Source organism: Chelonoidis abingdonii, chromosome 2, assembly GCF_003597395.2.
Source record: "Chelonoidis abingdonii isolate Lonesome George chromosome 2, CheloAbing_2.0, whole genome shotgun sequence".
Taxonomy (NCBI): Eukaryota; Metazoa; Chordata; order Testudines; family Testudinidae; genus Chelonoidis; species Chelonoidis abingdonii.
In genome coordinates, this window is record NC_133770.1 from 280,503,317 (window position 1) to 280,529,186 (window position 25,870).

Here is a 25,870-nt window from a genome sequence, read left to right on the forward strand (position 1 = left end):
TATTTTTTGACTGATAGTTCAAAATATTGGCTGGCTCAAAAGCACTAATATTTGTACTGTATGTAAAAGGTTGTTACAAGGAGGAGGGAGAAAAATTGTTTTTCTTAGTCTCTGAAGGTAGGACAAGAAGCAATGGGCTTAAATTGCAGCAAGGGAAGTTTAGGCTGGACATTAGGAAAAACTTTCTAACTGTCAGGGTGGTTAAGCACTGGAATAAATTGCCTAGGGAAGTTGTAGAATCTCCATCATTGGAGATTTTTAAGAGCAGGTTAGACAAACACCTCTCAGGGATGGTCTAGATAATACTTAGTCCTGCCATGAGTGCAAGCGACTGCATTAGATGACCTCTTAAGGTCTCTTCCAGTCCTATGATTCCATGATTCAGTCTATTGAATTTAAAATGACCTGTTTCCTTGAAGAGCTTTGGCCTCATGGCAAAGCAGAGAGCATTCCAAGGCATGTCTTTTTCACAATGCCGAGTATGTATTCTGTCTGCATGACGGCCCTAGTTGCTGTAAAGTGCTGTATGTGATGGACAACTTACAGAGGGACCTGAGACTATATTTCACAGACCAGTGATAAAAAGTTGTTATTATTTCATTTTACAGATTCCAGATTCTGGTCCAGAGAGCCTTCCACCAATGGATCCAGCTGACGTAAGCCAGATCTACCCAGTTCCAGCCAATATCCGGCCTGTTTTAAGCAAATACAGAGTGGAGGTAAGTTATAAAGAATCATATTTTTTGACTTTTTCAGACTCCCAGACATTCTACATTTTTGCAGTGGAGCACAGGGTTTAGCAATGTGATTTTTTATATTCAAATCAGTGGGAACCACACAAAACTCCACGTGACTGTTCAAATGTAACTAAATGGGCCAGATCAGGTGTAATTCCTGAAAGCAACTCAAATAAGGCAGTAACTCCAACCATTGAATTAGATCTGAAAAACAACTAGGGCCAGACTTTTCTTTAAAGGATGGTCCCTATGCATATTTGATCAAGTGCACATGCACTCTATGCACCTGAGACTGGAAGACTTTTCACTAGCAGTGTCCATTGGTCGATGCCTTTTCCCTTCTGCTCGTGCTCTGAACTGAGGACATAAGGGATGGTGCGGACCGACAGCCTTTCCAGTTCCTTTCTACCGCCTGTGACCAAACTTCTCCAGTGTCCGCAGTATTAGCTTGCATTCTTTGTTTTCTAGTGTAAATATTGTAAATATTTCTACCTGTTCCGATTTCTTTTTTCTACTGTTAGTGTGAGTGTCAGTGAGCTGTAGGGGGCTGTGAGTGTAGGCTGTCAATGAAAGGAACAAGCAAGACTAACCCAGATCTGCATCTATAGACAAGGAGGCCAAACATTTAAATCCCTTTGGGAAAAGAACTTCACTTCTGTTTTCAGTTCTACACAGCAAACTACTAGACTTTAATGGAAAAGTATGATTGTATGAATTATAATAACTTTTCTGAATTTGTCAACAAACTGCCTCTGGGGTGCAGACTTCAGTTCTGAGCAACCATTGAGGAAGGTAAATTGCCAGCCAGTTCTGTCTTCCAGACTTTGGTACACACACCAGATACAGCCTCCCACTCCCTGACAACATCTATAGTTGTGAAACAGACTTCATGGCTCCAGGCCTCCGGATTGGCCAAAGAAATCCGATCCACCATGGACGATCTGCTCTTCGAAGGGAATAATCCATTCAGTGAGAAAACAGATGTTTGTTACATAACCTCAAGGACCTGAACTCAACACTCTGAGTTCTGGGTATCGATATCCCAGAATCACAAAGAAAATATCCTAAGCCTCAGTTTTCTCATCAACAACAGCCCACTCCTCAACTCTTCAACCTCAGAGGGCTTCTGAGCCCCCAAGAAATCATCAAAGAGTGCAGCACCGAAAGCAGAACCTTCCTTCTTCTTTGTCCACCCAGCCGCAGCCTCCCACTAAGCAGTCCTTTTGTTGCGACCTTTCAGAGTTGCAAACCAGTCTTCCCACCAAGTCTACTGGGCTCAGATTTCCCCACTCCTTTTGGGAGTTATTTACTTTGCTTTTCCTCAGCATGGCACCATATAGCATCAGACAAATGGGTTATGGAAATCCCCACCACCAAATATACCAGAGTTCAAATCCATCCCCCCTCTCAAAACCCTCTCCCTATTGCTGACAGGAAGTACATTTCTTGTAGCAAATGAGAGCTATAGAGCCAATACACCCCAGCATGGGGGGAAATGATTTTACTTAAGATATTTCTTCATCCCCAAGAAGAAAGGAGGCTGGAGGCCCATACTAGATCTCAGACTGCTGATTCAGGACAAAGGCAAGATCTTCCATCCCAACCCAGCATCTCTTCATCTGGCAACTTGGTATTTGGATGGATGACAAACTTAGAGGGATCGTGCTCAGTAGCTGCACAATCCATTATTGGCAATAGCAGAAAAGACTCTGTGAAAAAGTGCTATATAGCAAAATGGAGGAGATTCTCTCTATGGCATCAGAATCATTGGCTGCCCCCAAAGGGTTCTGAGATTCTACTATTCTGGACTACCTCCTCTCGCTCTGAAAAGGTTGGGGTTGTCTCTCAGTTCCTTATGAGTGCACTTGACAGCTATTAGCACTTTCCATCCTCCAATGGACAACCATTCAGTCTTGGCCCATCTGACTACAGTAAGGTTTCTGAAGGATCTTGTCAGAATCTTTCCTCCAGTGCTAAAACTTACTCCAGTCTGGAGCCTCAGTCCAGTCCTACCTCCATTAACAAATTCACCATTCAAGCTTTTAGCCTCATGTTTATTTATCCCTCTATCTATGAAGGTTGACTTTCTGGTTGCAATCACTTCAGCCAGAAGAGTAGGAGAACTCGGGGTCCTTATTGCAGATCCTCCCTATATGGTATTCCATAAGGATAAAGTTTCCCTGAGGTTACATCCTAGATTCATTCTGAAAATAATCTTGGAATTCCATCTGAACCAGGACATCCACTTACCTGTCTTCTACCCGAAGCCCCATGCCACCAAAGAGGACTGGAAATTCCGCTCTCTGTATATCCAACCAGCCTTGGCATCAGCAACTTCCCTTTGAGATGTTCCTCTTTTGGAGATCTGTAGGGGTGCAAAGTGGGTCTCTATGCATACATTAGGAAGATATTATGCCTTGGTACAGGTGTCTACAGCAGATGCATCCTTCAGCACAGCAGGGTGCTGTGGTACAGCAGGGTTCCTCATCCCTCCTCCCCAAAGAATACTGCCTGAGGGTCACATCAAATGGAATAAACCTAGGGACCATCACTTGAAGAAGTGTACATTGTATAGTAACTGGACTTCTTTGAGATGTGTGGTTCTGCCACCTGCTCTCCTCCTCTTCTGCTTTGGATCCTTGTTCTAAGGTTATTCATGCTAAAGAAGGAGCTGGAGATGTGGTCAGTGTGCACCATCCCTTCCACCCTTGGTTCAGAGCATGAGGAGGCACAGGCGAGGACCAACAGACCCTGCTAATGGAAAATCTTCTGGTCCCAGGTGTATGGAGCACATGCAACCTTGAGTGGAATATACATAGAACTGCAGTTACTGTACAACGTAAGTAACCAGTCCTTCCAGTCACAGCACATGAGTATGGAAGATGCTTGTATAAAATGGCTGGACAATGGGGAAGTATCACCTGCTGTCAATCCCAACTTCATCACTGGATGGGGTAGGCAAATATGGTCCTCCCCCCCTGCACCAAGACACCCTCTTTGGGTTACTTAATGTTGCTAGGTTTCAGAGTAGCAACCGTGTTACTCTGTATCCGCAAAAAGAACAGGAGTACTTGTGGCACCTTAGAGACTAACAAATTTATTTCAGCATGAGCTTTCGTGAGCTACAGCTCACTTCTTCGGATGCATAGAATGGAACACACAGACAGGAGATATTTTTACATATACCGAACATGAAAAGGTGGAAGTATGCATACCAACAGGAAGAGTCTAATCAATTGAGATGAGCTATCATCAGCAGGAGAAAAAAAACTTTTGAAGTGATAATTAAGATGACCTGTAGAACATGTGAGGAGAACTTAACAAGTGTTAGCCACTCCTCCTCTGCTCTCAAAACTTGCAGCCAAATGATGGCTGCCTCCTGCATGCATGTGCTTGTGCTTTCTCCCCAACCCCTCTAGTTCCCCTGTGAACAGTCATCTATGGTTTGGGCCTAAAGTCACTTTATTATATAGAATGTAAGGGAAATTTGGCAATTCCTCATTTGTCAGACTAATGACTAAATTCTAACCAGTCATGTTGTGTCACTTCCTGTCGCTGGTCCTATAACTACACATAATGTGTTTAATTGCCTGTCTTTGAAAATTTCTAAATCAAGTCAGATTTTAATTATATGAACTGTGCTGAGACTGATGAGCCAGTCACTAGAAATGCTTGTGTGTGAACTCAACCACAGGAGCAGTTCTTGCTTTGACTTTTTCTGGGGTGGATCAAACAGTCAAATTGTTGCAAAGGGAAATAGGAAGAGAAATGACAACCGTTCACTGGACAAAGGGAAAAAATCTCTTTTTCAGATGTGTTTTCTGTTTTAGGCCTGAGTCCGTGAGTTAATTAAGCACATACTTAACTTTAGGCACATGAATTCCATTTATGTCAATGGGACAAACCATGTGCTTATAGTTAGGCATGTGCTTAAATAGTGTTCGTTCAAGGCATTATCCATGGTCTACTCTGGAATGATACGGCTGTGGTTTGGCATTTGAAGGATTTTATTCTGGATTTTGTAATTCCTAATTTATATTGTTGTAATTGTTGTCATTTTAATGTTATTTTCTATAGTTAGAACTTAAAAAATTGTATTGCTGATAGGAAAACTTGGAATTCCATGAGAGTTCTAGAGGGTATGCAGTGAATCAGTGCATAAAACTACTCCTGACAAAATACCCTGGGCTATATCCTCAAACGGTATAAACTGATGTAACTCTGTTGTAAGCAATAGCTGAGGATCTGGCCTGTCAGATTAATAAGGACTGAGCTTGTTTGTTCCATAGAGGAGGGGACTGTTAGAAATAAAATTATTATTCACTGATTATGTTTTGTTAACAGTTTAACATTTTTAATTGGCTTAACTTTCAGTTCAAAGACATGAGGTCTTTTTTTTTTCTTCTTCAATTTCAGGTGTTTAGAGCAATTTCTTGCAGATAACTGGAGCCAGATTCAGCAGCGCTTTCTGGCAGCTATGCGTTGTCTGAATGGCAGAAAGTGGCAGGAGTATACTGGTGAATCTGGTCCATGATTCCCAGTGTTACCTGTGTGCTCCTGTCAGGAGCATCCCAGTGAGTCTGGCCCACTGTTGCCTAGGTTTTGCTGACCGCTTTTCTTCCACTTGCCATAGGTTCTGTTCTGGGGTGTTCGTGAACTGAAGAAAGTCCAGCTCCTTTCCGTGGACCGCCCACAGGTTCTCATAGAATGTGCAGGAAAAGGAGTTAAATCTTCCGTCATCCAGAGCGTCAAGAACAATCCCAACTTCAGTGTCCAAGCAGACAGGTTTGAAGTGGTGTGTACAGTGCACTGCCGCTCTTTCTCTGATCATCTTCTCTTTACACAGTGGAAGAACCAAGCTATAGCACTGTTTGATTTTCTTTACTATTTAAGCCCTTTTGTGCTGTTGCCAGATTGGACAGTTAAGTAATTGATTGGTTATGACTAAGGCTACGAGTCTGTCACGGAGGTCACGGATTCCGTGATTTTTCATGACCTCTGCGACTTCAGGGCTTCAGCTGTCAGCTTCAGGCAGCGGGTGGTGTGGTGAGCCCCGTATGGCAGGACTTTGGCAGTAAGCCTGTGCTGTTAGCACCCCCCCAGGTGGCAGGACTTGGGCTCTCAGCCTCCCCGTGATGGGGATCAGACTTCTGTGAATTCTTGTTTATTGCCTGTGACTTGTCTGTGACTTTTACTAAAAATAACCTGATAAAATCTTAACCTTAGTTATGACCCATGAGCTTTGAACCTTTTACCTCTAGGTTGTTGACTTAAATTTGGCCCTGGTCAGTAGTGCCTTGAAGCTTCCTGGCTGTCCAATGATGTGCAAAATGAACTGGTGGTTTCAGTTCAGGTCTTAGAGGCCGAGGATTTGCGCTAACTGGCGACATCAAGGCACAATGGTGAAAGTCTATCTATGTTTTTACAAGGCACAATGGTATCTAAGCACCAATAATAACACCTAAGTACCTATGGTACCTTTAATTTTTATTGCACTTTACACATTCAAACTGATATTCAGCCATTACCTAGTTAATCCACACAATATCCCTGTAAGCTAGGGAAATATATATTATCCCCTTCAACAGCTAGGAAACTGAGGCAGTGAAGTGAAATTACTTTGGTCAAGTCAGTGGCAGAGGTAGGATTAGAACTCATAAATTCCTGACTTCCAACACTGCATTGATTCCTCTAGACTTTACTGTTTTCCCTGACAAATTTTTAGCAGTTTGCCCACAGCCAGAGTGCTTTTCTAAGTTGGATTGGCAGGGTAGTGTGGACAGAACTCCACTGCCTATGCTATACCTGTTCGATGGATCAAGAACATCAGTAGTCAAGGTTCTCAATCCAGCACTTTTCTTGACACGAGTAAGGAAAACAAATCTCTCATGCTTGTCTGTTCTTTTCTGCCAGGAATTGCCTGAAAATGAGCTTTTGCACCCACCACTCAGTATCTGTGTGGTTGACTGGAGAGCTTTTGGTCGTAGTACTCTTGTTGGAACACACACCATCAATTGCCTTAAGCAATATTTATATAAACCCAAGGAGCTTCCTGCACCTACAGCAAAAATGGATGTTATAGAAACCGACAAAGGTAAATGCACAATATAACTCTTGTCCCCAAATAAAAAGACAAGATGATATTTGTTAAAACAGTAGAGTAAGCACATGCTTACGGGATCTGCTGGACTGGGACTGGAGCACTCAGCACCTTGCAGGATCAAGCCCTGTGCAACTTTTAAGAGAGATAATTATTCATATTTTCATGAGAACCAATACGATGACCAAATTGCTGTCTTTCTAATTTCAGCTGCTCTGGAGTCACCACAGCTGCCTGCATCATCCCAACCGCAACTATATCCAGCAGATCACATTTATGTTGATGTGGAACACGGTTCAGCTGCAGTAGTAATGCAAGAACCAGTTCCAGCAAAATCTTCTGCTGCAGCCGCTGTACCTGCTTCTTCACTGCCATCTGCACTTAAACCTACAGCCCCATCCTCTGAATCAGCAAAAGATGGAAAGCAGAAGGTGCACTTAGCTGAACCATCAGCTCGCTAGCTATTTTAAAATAATAATGATAATAAATAATATAATTAATAATATGTTGATTATTATGGTAGTGTGTAGGAGACCAGTTATAGGCCAGGACCCCATTGTGCTAGTTGCTGTACAAACATAAGACAAAAATTGTGCTAAAGAGGTTACAATTGAAGTTAAGACAATAGACAACAGGTGCATACAGGCAGGTGGGGCAGAAAAATGAAACAATGAGATAATATTGGTCAGCATGACAGGCAGAATATATTTTAGTTCATACAGCTGATCAGAAGAACATTTCCAGACTGCAGAAACCTTTTTGTGATCAGCTCTATAAACTATCACTTTTTGGATCGGGAAATAACCAATCTTTCTTTCTTTCTTTCTTACTTTCAAATGAAATGGAAGGAATGACAAAACTGTTTGACATTGTGCTCCATTTCAGCTACACTTTTTGGAGTGGGATAAAGTAGCCACTTCTTACTTGTAGCATCTAGATGCACTGGTAGTTAGTTGCACAATGTCAATGTTCTGCATAGTTTGAAGGACAAGGAAAGGCAGTGATGTCTTAACTCCACCTGTACGCACCCTTGTGTGTCAGTCATCTATAGCAACACAATTTATAGATACAAGAGTAAATGAAATATAGTCAAGTACTAATCCAAATATGGACCCCAGTATTGTAACTCTACAAAAACAACAAGGAGTCTGGTGGCACCTTAAAGATTAACAGATTTATTTGGGCATAAGCTTTCGTGAGTAAACACTCCACTTCTTCAGATTCAGGCATTGTTATATTGATAGATGAACTGCCCTTCTGTTTGTAGCTGCACTGCTAAATACATGACAGTTGCAAGTGGCAACTCTTTGTAAGTGTGAAAGGCCAAATGCACAATTTAACTGGGTCAGTTGTTATTTACATGTGCAATCCCACTGATGTCAATGGGCCTACTTGCAGAAGCAGTTGGTTTGTGGGATCGGACTCTTTAACTTTTCGAAGGGCAAAATGACTGAATTCTCAATGCCTGTTCAGAATCCTAGTTGTCTTCAAAACTCAAGTGTTGATAATACTGGAAGCTCTGAATGTATTTGCAAATGCAGTAATATTGGAGGGAACCAGGACATATCAGGAGGTCTGTATCCTTCCAAATATAATAATTCTTCTTTCTAAGGTAGATCTTCCCTTTAAATAGCTTGCTTTTGTTGCAATGCCCCAAATTTTAAAAGTATAATATTTGATACCAGCAGAAAGTAATATAGAAACTGTACTAAAAACATGATAATCACAATGGAATCTCTAGTGGGATACAAAGTCAGAGACACACAGTAATGTAGTTCTTGCAGACTGAAATCTACTCCACCTACATCTGTTCTGCTTGATAGCCAGGCTGATTTTTAATAGCTGACGTAATCCTGGAGTTCAACAGAATTTCCTTATACCTTTCTAGGTATCAAGAAAATCCACCCGACGATCCACAAAAAGAAAAAAGAGAACAATAGCAGATGAATCTGCTGAAAATGTTATTGATTGGTGGTCAAAGTATGATGCTTCTGTGGAAAAAATGAAAAAGGTAAGGGCCCGAGTAGCCCCATACTTGAATGGATGTGTGGTATTTTAAAGCTAGATTTATGCAAAATGGCTTCCTCTTTAATGTTCCATTTGTATTTAGGAGTCTGACCATTCTGTTTCTGTTTTGAAAGGTAAAATCAATCTATCCCAACGAGGGGAAACCAGGCAACAGTGAGTAAAATATTTGTATATGCACTTTTGTATTTACTATAATAATTTATTTCTGTGATAATTCAAGAACATTTTTACCCTGTTCATATTGAATGTCTGTTCTTCCTAGAGTTGTGAGAGGGGTAGTGTTCAGATCCTAATCCATATCTGGATTAGACTCTGGGGAGTTTAGATGCTGAGATACAAAACTGGGTTGAGGATTGGGTTTAACGATGTTCAAATCACACGAGCAATTCTTTGCAGAATTCAGCCTCAAACTGAAGGAATTCTTACAATGTCAGAAATGTTCTAGAAAGTTTACCATGGTATTGGTATGCATCTGTATCAGATCCAAAAAATGAGCCTCTTTTAATTTTGGATCCAACAGGGGCGGCTCTAGGCATTTTGCCGCCCCAAGCATGGCAGGCAGGTTGCCTTCGGCTGGTTGCCTGTGGAGGGTCCACTGGTCCTGCGGCTTCGGCGGACCTCCCGCAGGCACGCCTGCGTGCCTGCTGCAGCTTGCCACCCCAAGCATGCACTTGGGGTGCTGGGGCCTGTAGCCGCCCCTGGAATCCAACTGAGAACCCAAACCATAGGAATGGGCTCAGTTCCAGGAATTTGAAATTGAAAATAGAGTCCAGAATTATAGGCATCACAATAGCAACTAATTCTTTTGTCAAACTCAGTCAGCTCAAGAATTTTCAACAGAAGAGATTGGACAAGAATAGATTATTAAATACACTAATGGAAGAGAATCTTCTACTGCTTTACATATCCCTGTGGTAGTAAACCATGCCTTTAGCAAATTATTTTCCTAACCCGACTATTTAAGTAGGCAGAGAAAGAAAACTAATATTTGTACTGTCTGTGTAGATTTGCTCTTCAGAATAAAATGGCTGGCTCTTCCCATCCTAGAGGTGGCTATATTTTATTAGTGGTGGGAAAGATTTCTACTTTGCAAAGCAATTTGCAATAGTTCTGGATGAAAGGTACTACATAAATGTCAGTCGTTATCATTTTGAACATGGCAGCTGACCAAAATTTCAATTATCAGATCATCAGTGCTGAAAAGCTATCAGTCAAAATTCTAATTATGCATGCACTATACCTAGCCACCCGAAAGAAATGTTATACTAAGTTCTGATGCCGCATCCATGTACAGTGATATTGTTAACTGACACCTTAACGTAGATAGAATTCTACCATCCACAAACTTTAGTGGTGACAGTTATGCCAGGGTTTTCCATTTTTTTGACCAGGCTGGTGACTTGAGAACTGAAAAAGACTCTCCTAATTATTTGTACAAGATATGTTTTATATCATTGCCTAGATACTAGGGTGCTGGCACCATATAAATGCCAGAGAGAGAGTATTAACAGATATTTATATCACACATAGATGAATTAGTTTAACAAAATTAAAAGGACTGATTCAAACCTCAAACCAAACACTAAACCGGAATAAGGTGTGGCTAGTTAGAGACAACAAGCTCCTCTTGCCTTTGTTGATAGCTGCCAAATCAGTGGTGGGGTGTCAACCAGGTAGGTGGTTTCTGCTGAGCAGTTGCCATATTTACATCTCCACATTCTCCATGGCTTTCCTAAGGTTAGAGGCACATTGGCATGTATTTTTGGTGCCTTTGACCTGAGGAAGGCCTGGAGCCTATGAGATCTGAAAGCAGTTAGAATATCATTGTCAAGATGCTGTCTTGGTAAGACCTCACCTTAAATTTTTCTCAACATTTGGGGTAGATTTGACTGTGAGATGATTGAGGAAGAAGGAGAAAGAAAAGGGGTGGGTCGATAGGGGAGTGAGATTAGAAGTCACAGGGAAGGGGATAAACCAAACAGATGTTTGTATTCAGTGGTAGAGAAGAGAAAAAATGGTGTGTCAGGTAGGGATGAGTTGTAGGAAAGAATCTCTAACTGGTTTGACAGGAGAAAGTGCAAGAGAGGTATAGAGAAGGAGAGGGAATGAAGTAAGCACCCCCCTCCCCAAGATTTTTGTTAAGGATTTATCTAAGCCATTAGAGGTTTATCCATTACTGCAGCTACTATAAACCTAAATTATGTCATCAAATCTCTGTAGCTAAGTCGACATCTGGCCACATAGCATTAAGCATTGAAGATGAGCCAGACAAAAAGAAGCAAAAAAAGTTGTTCAAAGAGGACAAAAAGGAAGAAGACCCAAATCTAGCAACTTTGAAGGTAAACAATGCTTTGTTGTTGTAATTCAGGTTATTTGAAATGGGCAAAATTCACTGCTGGGCAGAGGGCTAGTCCTAAGTGAGATCGGAGGGGAGCTTAGCTCTTGTGCTGCCCCTTGCACAGGGCTGAATTTCACCCTTATGGAATATACTGTAAATATTGGAGTTACAGTCCCCTTTCCTTTCCCTTTGTTCTCATTGCACCTTGGATATAGTTAATCACATACATATGTACACTTTATCATGCCAAAGTGCACTTAACTTATGCTCTTAATCATAGAATCATAGGACTGGAAGGGACCTCGAGAGGTCATGTAGTCCAGTCCCCTGTGCTCATTGCAGGACTAAGTATAATTTAGACCATTCCTGATAGGTGTTTGTCTAACCTGCTCTTCAAAATATCCAACGATGGAGATTCTACAACCTCCCTAGGCAGTTTATTCCAGTGCTTAACCACCCTGACAGTTAGAAAGTTTTTCCTAATGTCCAATCTAAACCTCCCTTGCTGCAATTTAAGCCCATTACTTCTTGTCCTAGACTCAGAGTTTAAGAAGAACAATTCTCCTTCCTCCTTGTAACAACCTTTTATGTACTTGAAAACTTATCATGTCCCGCCCCTCCCCGTCTTCTCTTCTCCAGACTAGACAACCCCAATTTTTTTCAATCTTTTCCCATAGGTCATGTTTTCTAGACTTTTAATCATTTTTGTTGCTCTTCTCTGGACTTTCTCCAATTTATCCACATCTTTCCTGAAATGTGGTGCCCAGAACTGGATACAATACTCCAGTTGAGGCCTGATCAGCGGAGAGTAGAGTGGAAGAATTACTTCTTGTGTCTTGCTTACAACACTCCTGCTAATACATCCCAGAATGATGTTTGCAATAGTGTTACACTGTTGACTCATATTTAGCTTGTGGTCCACTATGACCCCCCTAGATCCTTTTCTGCAGTACTCCTTCCTAGGCATCTGAATTCATCTGAATGTTTGAGCCTAAAATATCTTTTTATATTAATGAAAGCACAGAAATGTGGATATTAGGGGAACAAATGACAAGGCATTTCAGAAATGTTAGGACGTACAAAGAATGAGATAGAAACTAATGATGAAAGGATTAGATATAGTGATAGTAGACTCTCACTGGGACTATAAATTAGATGCTGGTCACTGTATCTTATCAAAGGTAGAACAACAACAAAAGGCCTTTCCTGGTGATTGCACCTTGACTTGGTGGGAAGGTTTGTGTGCTCCAGTGACCCTGAGCGCTATGCCGGTGGAAGTTTTTCCTCCTGATACCCAAGCTGGACAGGTTAACGGGCAGGGATCAGATGCGAAGCAGTCCACTGGGAGTTGAGTGGTAGACCAACATCCTAGCCTCATAAAAAAAGTTAAGGTATAGAAACAAAGCCAGGTAACCATACCAGCAATCAGCATTACAGACAGGGATAATGGGGCCTTGTTCATGCCCCTAGCACGAGTGGCATGGGAAGGATTCAGATCCAGAAAGTCAAAGTTAGAAATATGTGGAGGGATTGAAAATATTAGGGCTGTTTAGAGAGGGGTTGAATAAAAAGGGACATGAAACCAGTATACAGATCAATGAAACTGTTTGTTTCCATTTTTGAATGGAAAGGTCTCCACTTGGAGAACAAATTTAGATAGCCATTTTCACTGTTGTTTATTTTTGATTTCACATAGAACCATGCTGTAGGAATTAGAGATGGGAAAGATGTTTTTTAGGCAATCCAATCTCTATCTATCTAGGCAAGATTGTTTTCCACAGTACCTTTTCTTGTCTATCTTCCTTTCAGGTTATTATGCATCAGTACAGTGCTAGAGTATTTGGATTGCTACTCCAGAGGCGAATTTGTTAAAAGTTTCCATCACTGGTGGGGAATGGGATATTTTTCTGTTGGTCACCAAAAGGTTTTATAAGCACTTGATTTTATAAAACCTAAGCACTGAGCCAGAGCTGAATGTTAAGTCACCAGTTAATGCAACAGTTGCTATATTTTTACTTGCCATGCCTTGTGAAATGAGCACCTTCCCATTTTTTCAAAGATCTATGATGGAGACTTGGAGAGTGAATTTAATAACTTTGAAGACTGGGTGAAAACCTTTGAACTCTTCAGAGGCAAAGCCACAGATGAAGATCACAGTGACTATGAGGACAGAATAATAGGAAAATTTAAGGTGAGTTTAAATGCTGATTGGATACATGGTAATTCAGAGAAATGCCACATTTTCAGTGACATTCCAGTTGTGCAGAAAATGAGTTTCAATTACACCGGCCATCTACTCTTAATATCATTAATTCTCCTATTAGATCCAACGCCACAATGTGTTATATATGAGGATTGCTGTTTATTCTCTCTTGTTATCTGACTGATGGAGGCAGTTTCCAACCCACAATGTTTACTATTGTTTTGAGTCAGGGCATTTATTTAAAACTACAAAGCTGTGTTAAATCACAGATTTGTAGTAATTAGAGCCAAGGCTGACCTATTACATTATGCAGTCCAGCCTCTGCTCGTGCAAGTTTATTTCTTCAGTGTAATTTCTGTTACTTTATCCTATCTAGCTTAAATGATGGGCCTTCTACTCACTTCACTTACACAACCTAATACAACTTACTACATGGAAATCTGCAAGTATACTTCAAAGCACAATTAATATAACAGTTGTGTGCTCTAAAACTGAGGTATTTTATACTTCAGAGGAATCAGTGCCTTAAAGGAGCCTGTTGATTCTTCTGTCTCTATGGGGCACAGCTCTTTTAAAAATGACTTGCTAATTGCTTTAGTAATAATGGTTATTTAAGTAAGATGAGTTAATACTGCATGGGGGCTGAAGTTTTTACTGAGTAGCTAGGGGCAAGTTGTGTTCCTTGTCACAGTGTTGTAAATAGAGTTCCATTTAAGTCAATGAAATTACTCCTAATTTACACAAGAGTGATTCAGAGCAAAATGATGACCCTCAGAATATTGGTGTCTGGAAGATGGGAATAGCCACAACAGTTGCATTCATTTATTTAATAGTGCTGTGACTAGGAGCTTGCAGATATTTCTGGGAATGTCTTGATAAGGTTAAATACAGCATATGTGCCTATGCAGACTGTATTCTTCAAGTTTTGTCTACACACTATGACTTTTTTTTTGGATTGGGTTTGTTGTCTTTTTCAGAGAAATAAAACATTTTATGTCCACAGGGCTCTTTCTGCATATACAAAAGTCCTGAAGATTCCAGCTCAATGGATGGAGGACAGCCTAAAATTCTGCAAGGGATACCACCGAATAACTCAGTCGAAGTCCTTGTTAGGGTGTATATCGTGAGAGTAAGTGTACAGCTTCTGTTTCAGCCTTGAAATAATGGGAAATTTGTTTTTCAAATTAGTTTTTCTTTAGTTTCTACATAGTGTCGCATTTGAAAAGCCTCATCCATATGTTAGAATTCCATAATACTTACTGTACTACAGAGTAGAATCTGTAGCTCATAAGTACTTCTCATTGTAAATCATAAAGATGCCAGTTGACTGGAGAGGAAATCTAGGGGCTGTTCTGAAAGCATCATAAAGAGAAAGGGACAAACAAAGGAGGAAGCATTCAGGAGAAAGAGAGAATGGGAGAATATACTTTTAAGAGAAAGCAAAGGGGTAGAAGTCTGAATGATGAACTTGAAGGAACAAGTGGTAGAAATTAGGAAGATCAAATATTGAGGGAACATGGTGGGAAATGGAGAAGTCAGAGGAGAGAGGCAGCCATTAATGATCTAGTGAGAAAACAAGAAAGAAGCAGAAAAGAAAATTAGTTTATATAAGGTAGAAAAAACCTGGGCTTAGGGAGGGGAAATTAAATTAAAAGACAAAACAGAAGAAGAGAAAGAAGACACTTTTTTCCTGTATTTAAATGCTTTCAAATCACATCTATCGCAAATAATGGGCCAGTCAATGGAGCTATGACTTATACCAGCTGAGGATCTGGCCCATTGTTTATGCGAAATTCTCTTGAATCCCACACAGATTTGGACTTGAAAACCTCCAGCAAAGTCAGCTTCTTCCTTTGGCACTTTCTGTTCCTCTCACCTCGCCCATTTCATTCTGATCAGCAACAGTGCCCAGGACCGTTCTAGCTGCTCACTTCAGCTCTGCACTTGGGCCCTAAGCAATCTCCAAACATTCTTTCCGCAGTGGCTCTCTATATATTTTACGAGGCAGGACTAGCTTAGCATCTGTGTTTCCAGAACGTCCTGTGCACCACTGGATAAACAGCTCTATTAGAAAACAACCACATTTAATTATTACCTTTAATGAAGCATTTGGATTTTGATGAAAGAGTCTTTTCTTTTTATCAGGCATATAATCTTAGCCCTGCTGATCCAGATGGCATGTCAGATCCCTATATCGTGCTCAGACTAGGCAAAACTGAAATTAAAGACCAGGCCAATTACATCCCCAAACAACTAAATCCAGTTTTTGGAAGGTGAGTGATAGTTTTATTTAAATGTTCGTGGTGATTTCTACCTTAGGATTTTGCTACAGCTATTTCTGCTTGTTTTGAAGAGCAGAGTGGATTTATTATACAATGATATGTGTGTGTTTGGATGTTTCATAATTAAAATCGCAAGAATTTGTGTCACATTGTATGATTACAAATTATTCAATTTTTATGCTAGTCAAACACCTCCTGAAATTCAATCTGCAAAAGGCTTTTTATTTCACAGCAAGAAACGAAGCAGCAAATGATCTTGTCAGCTCAGATTAATGAGGCGATTAGTTAGCTTAAAGTGAAATAGATACAGTGACAGTTAAACTTAATTTCCAAAATTTGTGGTGGCATTTTTAAATCTGAGTATTACTATAAAACAATGTCAGACTTTTGGGACCAAACCAGACCCCAGTTTTCAAAGGTAGCCTTTGATTTTGGGCCAGTCAATTTTTGAGTGCCTTACTTTAGACACAGAGGGCCAGATTTTCAAAAGAGCTCAGGGCTAGATTTTCAAGTGCTCCGCACCCTCAGTTGGGGCCAGATTTGAAAATCTAGCCACTTTAGTCTACTTTGCAGAGGTGCTTAGCACCACCAACTCCTATTGACTACATCTGGTATCTGACAATGTCATGACTTCAGAGGTGTCTAAAATTGGGCACCCAAAAGTCTAAGCAGGTAAAAGTAGAGATCACTTTTGAAAATGTAGATCAGAATTTGTAATCAGCTATAAAATGTTACATTTTTTCACTTGTTACATGTGTTTACTGTGCTGAACGTGAAAAAATATTCCTAAATTATTGACTCATCTGAGAGATTTACATGAGAAACCACATATATCCAGATAGATAGGCGAATAATAATTATTTATATTCACAGTTAAAGTAAAACAAGTGATAACAATAAGTATATGGGTTTTTTTTTTACAACATATGGGCAGATACTTAGCTAGAGGTCAATGGAGTTGTGACTATTTACATCAGCTGAGGATCTGTCCCTGTGTGTGTCAATGTGGGTAAATTTTACAACCCATGATTTTCCCCAGGGAATCCCTTTACTCTAAAAGAGACCACCTTTTCTTACATGGAAACAGGAAGGATCTAGTATTAATCAAGATGGAATTATCAAAATGTAGTTTTGAGATCAGGATTTGGAGCTTTTGGAATGAACCACAAAAGGTTCAAATGGTCAGTTCAGTTGGTAACCAGAGTTTATGTGAACTTAGCCGCTTTTCTTTGGTCTGGAAATTGGGCAAGAAATCTCATGGAAACGGACTCTCTCTTCAGAGTTTTAGCACTTCCTGTTTCAGGTACAAGAATACAATCCATTCAGAAAAAAAATGCAGATGCATAACCTCAGTTGGAACTGATTAGGTAGGGCTCTATACTCCTTTTATTTGGCATGTTTTCAGTATGTTCAGGTATTCAGTAAAAATACGTAATAGAAGAAACTATTCATCTCTGCGAGCATACTGTGCACTTGTAGCATCCTCTATACCTTTTATGGCTGATACTTTTAGCTTTAAAAATTATTTGTCTTACAAAATCATATCAATTTTTGCCTTAGATCATTTGAAATTCAGGCTACTTTCCCTAAGGAATCTGTGCTCTCCATCTTGATCTATGACCACGATATGGTTGGAGCAGATGACCTCATTGGAGAAACTAATATTGATTTGGAAAATCGTTTCTACAGCAGACATCGGGCTACCTGTGGTCTACAAAGTCAATATGAAAAGTAAGATCCTCTTCAGACACTTAGTTTGTGCATACATGAAAAATGAGTGACCTGCAGAGAAGCTTCTTGATGAAAACTGATGTAGCCAAATATTGTGCTTTTTTCAGCCTTTGAGTTTTGTAGATTTTGTTCAACTGAATTGTGTCACAAGGCTCAGAAGCAGAAATTGAGAATTTTTAAAACCAACAGCCCTACTTACTCACAATTAGTTCCAGATAGCAAACTGTCTGTATTTAAGTGTCTTTGTTTGATAAACATAAATTGGAGATTTTACTGATTCAGAGGGTGAATAAAAAGCTCTGTCTGAGATGGCTGTGCAATAGTGGGAAGGCCAAATTCTGCTCTCAGTTACACTTTTGAAAATCCAAAGTAACTACCTTGAAGCCACTGGAGTGTCTCTGGATTTTCATGTGTCAGTGAGAACAGAATTTGGCAGTAGGTTCTGGAGATGGTGGGTAGTATAGGTGTGTCACACAGGAGTATTGATCAGAGACTGAACTTTATTTCCTGGCCCCAGTCACCTGCTCTGGGCCAGGTTTTAAAGTATAATATTCCTGTCCCATGTGTAGGGGCTTGTTTACACAGTGGGGTAATGTACTCTCCAGGGACATGATTTCTAAAGTGCACTAATGTGTTGGGCATTAATTGGTCCACGTAGACCTTGCTGGTGCACTTTAATTCAGTGCTGTTTAAAACAGTACTATGTTAAGAGGCACTAAGGCACCTTTAGTGTGGACCAGCAGGGTCTACACATAGATGCTGGAACTAGGAGTGCTGCCAGACGCCCTGGCTTGAAGTGGTTTCCATCATATCCAGGGTTTACAGTTTGGTTCAATGGCTCTCAGCACCCCCACTATAAAAATTGTTGCAGCACCCCTGGGTCTACCTATAACAGTTAATGCACACCAATATTAACTTGCTTTAGAAACCACACCCCTGTAGACTCCATTACTCCACTGCGTAGGCAGGCCCAGGGTTTCAGTGTCCATTGACGCCAATGATTACTGTCACGTAGGTTGTGATCGCAGATTGATTGGTTTCTAGTTTCAGCCACCTGAAAAGAGAAATCCTCATTGGCGTTAGCTTGGTCTATGTCTGTATTTGATTCATCTCTGCAGCCACATGCCAGTGCTTCCCCGTGTCTAGTCCTCTGTGAATTTTGCCTTTTCCCCCCTTACAACGATAAGAAGTGTGAAATGTTTGGCCTGCATTAACACTGCCAATCAGATTTTCAGCTAGTTTCAATTGATTTTAATGGATTTACACCAGCTGAGGATCTAGCCCTTGATGTGCCTGATTGCAGTACTTCAGTTGATATGCTAAAAATTGGGGAGTGATTTTAAACTGCATAATACATTGGTAAGCAGAGTTCTCGACGTTTTACCTTATTATTGTAGCTTGACTCCCCATAGACCATTTTTTCTGTTGCCTGTACAGTTTTTTATAACCAGAAGTGCCCCCAGCTGCCGTGTTATTTTAGCAGGCACCTTGTGTAGTGCTTAGAATTTGTTATTTTGTTCTTAATAATGGAGTCTCAAATACAGCATCTGAATTAACTAATCAAAATAAACTGAAATACCGCTTGGCTGCATAACTTCTACGACCTCTAAAACCTGAGAGGCTGCTGATTCCCTGCTGTGTCACACCTGTGTGACTCCATTTAAATCAATTGAATTACACCAAGGAAAATCCACTGTCACAGAGTAGTGACTCAAGCCCTAGTACTAATCATTGTGGCAATCCTAGTATTTCAATATACTTATAGAGATATAGGGCACAATTTAAAAAAGTGTCTAAGTCCATTTTCAAAGGTTATTTAGGAGCCAAAGGATACATCTGCACTTGGAGCTGGAAATGTAAATTCCAGCTCTAGAAGACATACCTGCACTAGCTCTGATCAAGCTAGCATACTAAAAATATGTGTCACCATGGTAGTGCAAGTGATGGGAGGGACTGGTCTCCTGAGTACATGCCTAGCATCTTGGACAGGTATATGGGGCAGCTAGCCCCTCCTGCTGCTCACACTAGTGCGGCTACATTTTTGTTTTTAGTATGCTACATTGATCAGAGTGACCACTGGTCTATTTCCTTAAACTGGGAATTATACTTCTAGCCCTCAAAATGTAGACGTAACCTAAGGGCCACATGTGTTAAAAATAGCAGTGTAGACAGGGGGTAGAATGGGTGGCAGAATGGGGGGCAGCTGCAGCTACCCAGAGCTACCAGGGAGTCTGGGCAGGTTTGTACTCAGGCAGCTAGCTCGAGCTGCAGCCCATGCTGCCCTCAGCTACACTGCTATTTTTAGTGAGCTACCTTGAGCAGAGCTAGTGTGTATCTGTGTACTCAACCTGGGAAGCACACTGCCAGCTGCAGTGTAAACATACCCTTAGTGTCATTGAAAATTTAATTTTCCTCATAAGGCCAAATTCAGGGGGCTGGACTTGATGACTTCTCAATATCCCTTTCAACCCTCTATTTCTATGACTCTAAAATTCCATGTCAAACTGCAGAAATCATGTGATGGCCTGATCCAATTCCCAATGAAGTCAGTGAAAAGACTTCCATTCACTTTAGTTAGTGTTGGACCAAGTCTCGAATGATCAAGGAGTAACATTGGCCAGTCCTTCCCTGACTTCCTTGGCCAAACAGCTGGTGGCTGATGTGCTGTCAGACCTTGATAATGAGGGTATACAATGTGGGGAACGTTTGCTGGGATGGCTCTAAGGGACTGAGAAAGGAGAAGCAGAGGACATGTCCAGCTCTGGCTTTGTTTCACTTGTGTAAATTTAATTCTGTTCACTTTCATCCAGTCAGGTTTAAGCTCCCTTACAGTAAATCCGTCTGCCAGGGCGTCTGACTGTTGGATTGGCGCTCCTAAATAATTACAGCCTTTAACCGAACAGAAAACATTCTCCATTCCTCACTTTGCTTTGCCCCCTTATTGCAGAGAAGGGTACAATGCCTGGCGAGATGCAATTCAGCCAACTGAGATCCTCAACAAGTTATGCAAGGACAACAAACTGCCTGGGCCCTACAAGCAAACTGGGCAGATACAAGTAGGAACCAAAGTATTCACTGGGAAGACAATCTTTAATGAAGACGAGAATGGTAATTATGCCATTTATTGTTATTTAGTCCTATTACAGTAGCCGCTAGAGGTCCCACCTTTGATTGGGGTCCTGTTGTGCCAGGCACTGAGCAAGCAGATAGCAAGAGACAGTCTCTGCCCTGAGGAGTTCACCATCTAAATAGACAAGGCAGACAAAGAGCGGGAAGAGAAATAGGAGCACAGAGGTTAAGGGACTTGTATAAGGTGACACAGCTGGTCAATAGTCAATTCATGAACAGGACCCAGGCCTCCTAATTCCCAGTCCAGTGCCTTATCCACTAGACCGGGCTGCCTCTCTTCATTGTTACACTTCTTGTTTTTTATTAACTATTGTCGCTATCATCATTAGTTCTGTGAGAGCATTGGTATAAATCCTACTCCCTGCAGTCCTATTGAGCCTGGGGAGCCATGAGTCTAGAGGTCTTTGCAGGGCGTTTTTGTTTCCACCCGGGGAAGAGTCAAGTTCCAAGAGGGGAAGAGGGCCAAAGCTACCAGGGGTTGGGTTTGTAGATGTGGGTTGTGAGGGGTGGGACATAGCCGCCAGTGGCTAGGTTGTGTCTCTGAGCGAAGGAGATGGTAAGGGGCAGATGACATGTATTAGGATGGATGCTTTGATTGAGTAGCCCAAGAGAGGGAAGCAGCACAAGGACTGTGCTTTCCCTCTTCATCAGTGTCTAGTCTATTTTCAGTGTTTGATCTTCGTCTTAGCTCATATACCTTGCTCTCGTTTCTCCCGTGGGCAAGCAGACCAGGGAAGATAGGGCTTGGTGTGCTTCAGTATAAGGATAGGGCCAAACTATGGCTGTTCCCCAAGGATGCATTAGGTAGGAGAGTTCTAGACAAACAAATGACTCCAAAGGGGCCTGGGCAGAGCAGGACTAGACCTGACTCTCTGCCTACCAAGAGGTGTGCACTAGGAGAAGTGGCTGCAATAGTTGCTTCCCAGCATTCTTGCCCCAGCGCCAGTGGAGCTGTTAAGCTTTTCAGAAACACCGTGTCACTGGGGTACTGCAGGTTAGCCCTCCCTTTCCCCTGCTTAGCACAACACTGCCCAGGACAAGGCACAATTTTATCCATGGATACCTTTGGCATCTTTCTGCTCCCTTCAGGCAGCATATGAATTTGGCACTCAAGGGGGTCTTCCTTGCTGCCATCACAAGGCAAAAATAAGACTAATGTACAATCCCTAGCACCTATTTACTGACACTTCCTGGCAGCTCGAGGAAATGCCAAATCCCCTGTTCTTTGATTGGCTGCAATTTTTTAAAGAAAAAGACATAATTATTTAGAAGAAGAAGAAACCAAGCTAGCAAATCTTTACCATCCTACTGTTAGATACAGCACTAAAATAGGCGCGTTTAATTTTGTCACAATTCATGGTATTTTGTAATTAGGTTCCTTCTCAGCACTAAACTTTCAGTTACTCCTGTGGGTGCTCTTATTTAAAGGAATAAATGTGTTTTATTGCATCTCTGTTCTTCCTTGGGATGCATTAAATGCTGCTCTAAACTCGAGCAGATTTTTAACATGTGTCTTTCACAACTGACAGGCCATATTACTCAGAGGCTTAATATGCTAATTCTGCTCTGGTTGTTCTTTTTTTATTACTCTTTCCTATAGAAGAGCCAGTTGAATCCTATGAACAACTTGCCCTAAAGGTTTTACGATCCTGGGATGAAATCCCAGAGGTTGGATATAAGCTGGTTCCAGAACACATTGAGACCCGGCCTCTCTATCACAAGGATAAACCAGGCATGGAGCAGGTAGATAAACCTACAGTGAAAGCATGAAACATGGGAGAGGTTTTCCATTTCTCCTACCACTGTTGTTTCTGTTACTATCAGAGCTAAAAGGGAGATCTCACAAGTGCTCCCATTTCCATTATAGTTTGCACAAAATAATAAGTGCAAAGTTCAAAATTGTCAAATGTGCATATGTACAGTGAGGCACCTAAATTCATATTTAGGCACCTCAGCAAGAGTGGTCTGATTTAAATGCAAAGATTTGGGGGTTTCTTGTAAATGTAATGTTAACTCTGCATTTCATTGCATTTTAATGACGGTTGCTTTCCCTCTCCTGCTATCTGCAAAGTTCTTGTAGGGGTGCTCTCAGTTTTATCTTCACCATACAATTTTGTTTTCAGGGAATCTAATCAAGAGTCCTTTTGCTCATATTTGAAAATAACTACTTAGGAATTTGGTTGCAGTACAGCATTTAAGCACATGTTTAAGTCATACTGACTTCATGAAGACACATTGAAACTAATGGAATTTCAGCATCTGCTAAAATGAATATCTATAATATAGGGCTGTGGATTAATCATAGTTAACTCACACGATTAAAAAAATTCATCTAAATTAAAAAAAAGTAATCACAATTAATCACAGTTTTAATCACACTGTTAAACAATGAAATACCAATTGAAATTTGTTAAATATTTTGGATGTTTTTCTACATTTTCATATATATTGTATTCTGTGTTGTAATTGAAATCAATATATTTGAAAATGTAGAAAACATCCAAAAATATTTAAATAAATAGTATTCTATTATTATTTAACAATGCGATTAATCACAAATTAATTTTTTTAATAGCTTGGCAGTCCTAATATGTATGCATATATTTCATTGGGAAAATATAATTAACTATTCAGTATATGTTCTGATTCCTGTCCAGACCATCTATGGAGAGGAATCAGAATTTCTCAACAGATGTGTTTGGATAAGTATTGTTGTTATAGTGTGAACAGCTAATGGTGATCTTTGTGTCTCAGCTTTGAGGGCTTAGAGTCTGCCCTCATTATTGTGCAGTTCTGATAATGTGTAGCACAATGATAGTGATGAAAATTCTAGATAATCACTGATTTGTTACAGGATGTTCTTATTTGTGATGGCCAAACTGAAAACAACTCAGAATCTGAGTTCAGTTCAGTTAAGGATCCAAATAATTATCCAACCCTCCTGAGTTTCCAAAATTGGGCTGGAAGTCTCATAAGAATAGGCTTTCTGGAAAGATTTCAATTGGTACTACCTCTGGCCTGAGTTGAAAATACCACGAGAAACACCTTTCTTCTTCTTTGAGTGCTTGTTCATGTTGATTCCAATCATGTGTGCATGTGCCACATGCATGGTCATCAGAAACGTTTTCCCTTAGCAGCTCCTATTGGATCAGCTGTGGAGCCCCCTGGAGTGGTGCCTTCATGGCACTCAATATATGACCCTGCCAACCCGACCCCACCTTCAGTTCCTTCTTTCTGCCTATGATGGCCATTGGAACTGCGTTCACTTGTCTAGCAAGGGCTTCCCTTAGTTGGTATACACAGGACCGGCGCTAGGGTTTCTGGCGCCCTAGGCGCCGGGACATTTCGCCGCCCCGCAGGCGGGTCTCGCGGCTCCCTGACCCCGGGGGAGGGGGCGCCCTGGACTGTTGGGCTGCAGCGGCGGCTCCCTGACCCCGGGGGGGTGCCCTGGGGATGGGTCGTGGCAGTGGCTCTGACCCGGGGGGCGCCTTGGCTGCCGGAGGCGGCGGCTCCCTGACCCCGGGCGGGAGGGGCGCCCTGGCTGCCGGCTGCGCAGGGCCACTGACCTCGGGCCGCTGACTGGCGCTCTGACCGGGGACGTTGGCTGCCGCGGAGGCAGCTACTGCTGCCGCAGCTTAGCCCCTCCAGCGGCTGCAACCATTTAATAATTTGGGGGACTTTTTGGCGCCCCAATCTTGCGCCCTAGGCACCGCCTAGTTCGCCTAAATGGTTCTACTGGGCCTACATAGGGCCACCCCTAAGCGAGCATAGAAACAGCAGGAAGAAAAGAATTTTGCCATTCAGGGAGCTTCTCAATCCATCAAGATGATTTTGGTTGATAGACATTTAGTGTCCCTTCTCTTTTCTATGGGTTGCATGAAGATTTCCATTCCATGATCTCTGTTTAATGATACCTGGTGATCAAGGAAAAACAATACACCGGGGAGTTTGCTGATTATTAAACTCAGTTGATTTCCCATTTCATCATAAAAAGTGAGATTGCGACTCTTTTCTCAGTGAGAACTGCTTCCTCCAGGTATTGCAAGGGTATTGGGATATGAGGTTCTACCAGCCTAGCAAGAGGCAGCACATCATTATATATCTTTCTACTACCCGCCCCATATTTATTCATGCTATAGATTCATAGATTTAACAGCCAGAAGGACATTTGATCTTGTGGTGTGATCTCCTCTACAACACGCCATAGAACTTTCCTAGTAACAACGCAACTGAACTCAATAATGTGTTTGGCTAAACATGATTTCAAGAAAAAGGTATATATGGCTGGAATTTTAAAATTATTTAGGCACCTGGTTGAGTTTTCAGGTAAATTAAAACTCATTGTTTAAATAAGTGTCAAGCACCTTAAATATTTTAGTGCAACTAGGCACTATATACTTTTGACAATTTAGGCCAGATGACTCCACAAGGCTATAAAGAAAGGGATGTGTAGAGAGAGAATAGAACCAAATCTCCTTTTGACAAGGCAGTGTCGTAAACATTGGAGATCCTTCCTTTTCAAAACTAAGATGGAGCAATAAATAGCTAGGCAAAATTTGTCCTCAAAAGTGCCCAGATTTTCAAATGGTAAGATTTCAGTCTCTACCAATGCGTTCTAATGTCCACCTAGCCTAAAATGACAATACTTTGTTCCAGAGAATGTGTGAAATATAGTAGGCCCCAAAACAACTTTCCTAAAAATTAGGCTTGACCAATTGTAAGTGAGGTTTGATAAATATAAAAGTGAAGTGAGACCATTCAGAGGCCAACTAGAGATCATTTAGGGCATAACCCACGGTCAGGTTTTGGTCCTAACTTATTTAAAGAAGAATTTTAAATAAAATGTGAATGTTTAGGAAATGCTATCTATGTTGCAGCTCTTGACTATTGAAGCGGACCAAGTGAGGAGGCTCCTATATTTTCTTGGAAAACTTTGTGTGGGTGAGAGAGACTGCTTTTGAGCTACACAGATTCTAGCTCAGGTCTAGAAACGGTATTTGGAGCTTCACACTAACGGCAAGGCAGAACGATTGGTTTGCATAAGGTAGCTTGCACATATGGTTGATCTTAAGGTAGAGTGGCCTTGTAAATCTCTGCAGTCACTAACAAAAGCAGGGTTGTGGGGTTAAAGACTGTTGTAAGAATCCTTAATCCAGTGTCTCTGGACAGCCACGAAAAATCATGGGGAAGAGAAGATGCCTGAAAAAGGGTAACCACCTTTGGGGGGAGCCCAAAAATCCTCCAGGGGGGAGAAAAGAAAAATTAGGGCCCCCCCAAAAGGAAGAGATTCCAAGAATTGGTTCACAGGAAGATATGAAACAA

At 41.3% G+C, this 25,870-nt stretch overlaps 1 protein-coding gene across 2 annotated transcripts in view; it reads left to right on the top strand.

Moving 5' to 3' along the window:
• The window catches only part of FER1L6 (fer-1 like family member 6), a 156,372-nt gene that overhangs the window by 113,014 nt on the left and 17,488 nt on the right, over positions 1-25,870 (top strand). For both annotated transcript variants that reach the window (XM_032803511.1, XM_032803510.1), the window contains exons 23-35: positions 609-719; positions 5,371-5,532; positions 6,651-6,831; positions 7,048-7,268; positions 8,726-8,848; positions 8,979-9,018; positions 11,086-11,204; positions 13,263-13,394; positions 14,410-14,535; positions 15,552-15,679; positions 17,249-17,419; positions 20,367-20,527; positions 22,149-22,291. In XM_032803511.1, coding sequence (XP_032659402.1) covers positions 609-719; positions 5,371-5,532; positions 6,651-6,831; positions 7,048-7,268; positions 8,726-8,848; positions 8,979-9,018; positions 11,086-11,204; positions 13,263-13,394; positions 14,410-14,535; positions 15,552-15,679; positions 17,249-17,419; positions 20,367-20,527; positions 22,149-22,291 — 1,818 coding nt within the window. The remainder of the gene's footprint in view (positions 1-608; positions 720-5,370; positions 5,533-6,650; positions 6,832-7,047; positions 7,269-8,725; positions 8,849-8,978; positions 9,019-11,085; positions 11,205-13,262; positions 13,395-14,409; positions 14,536-15,551; positions 15,680-17,248; positions 17,420-20,366; positions 20,528-22,148; positions 22,292-25,870) is intronic.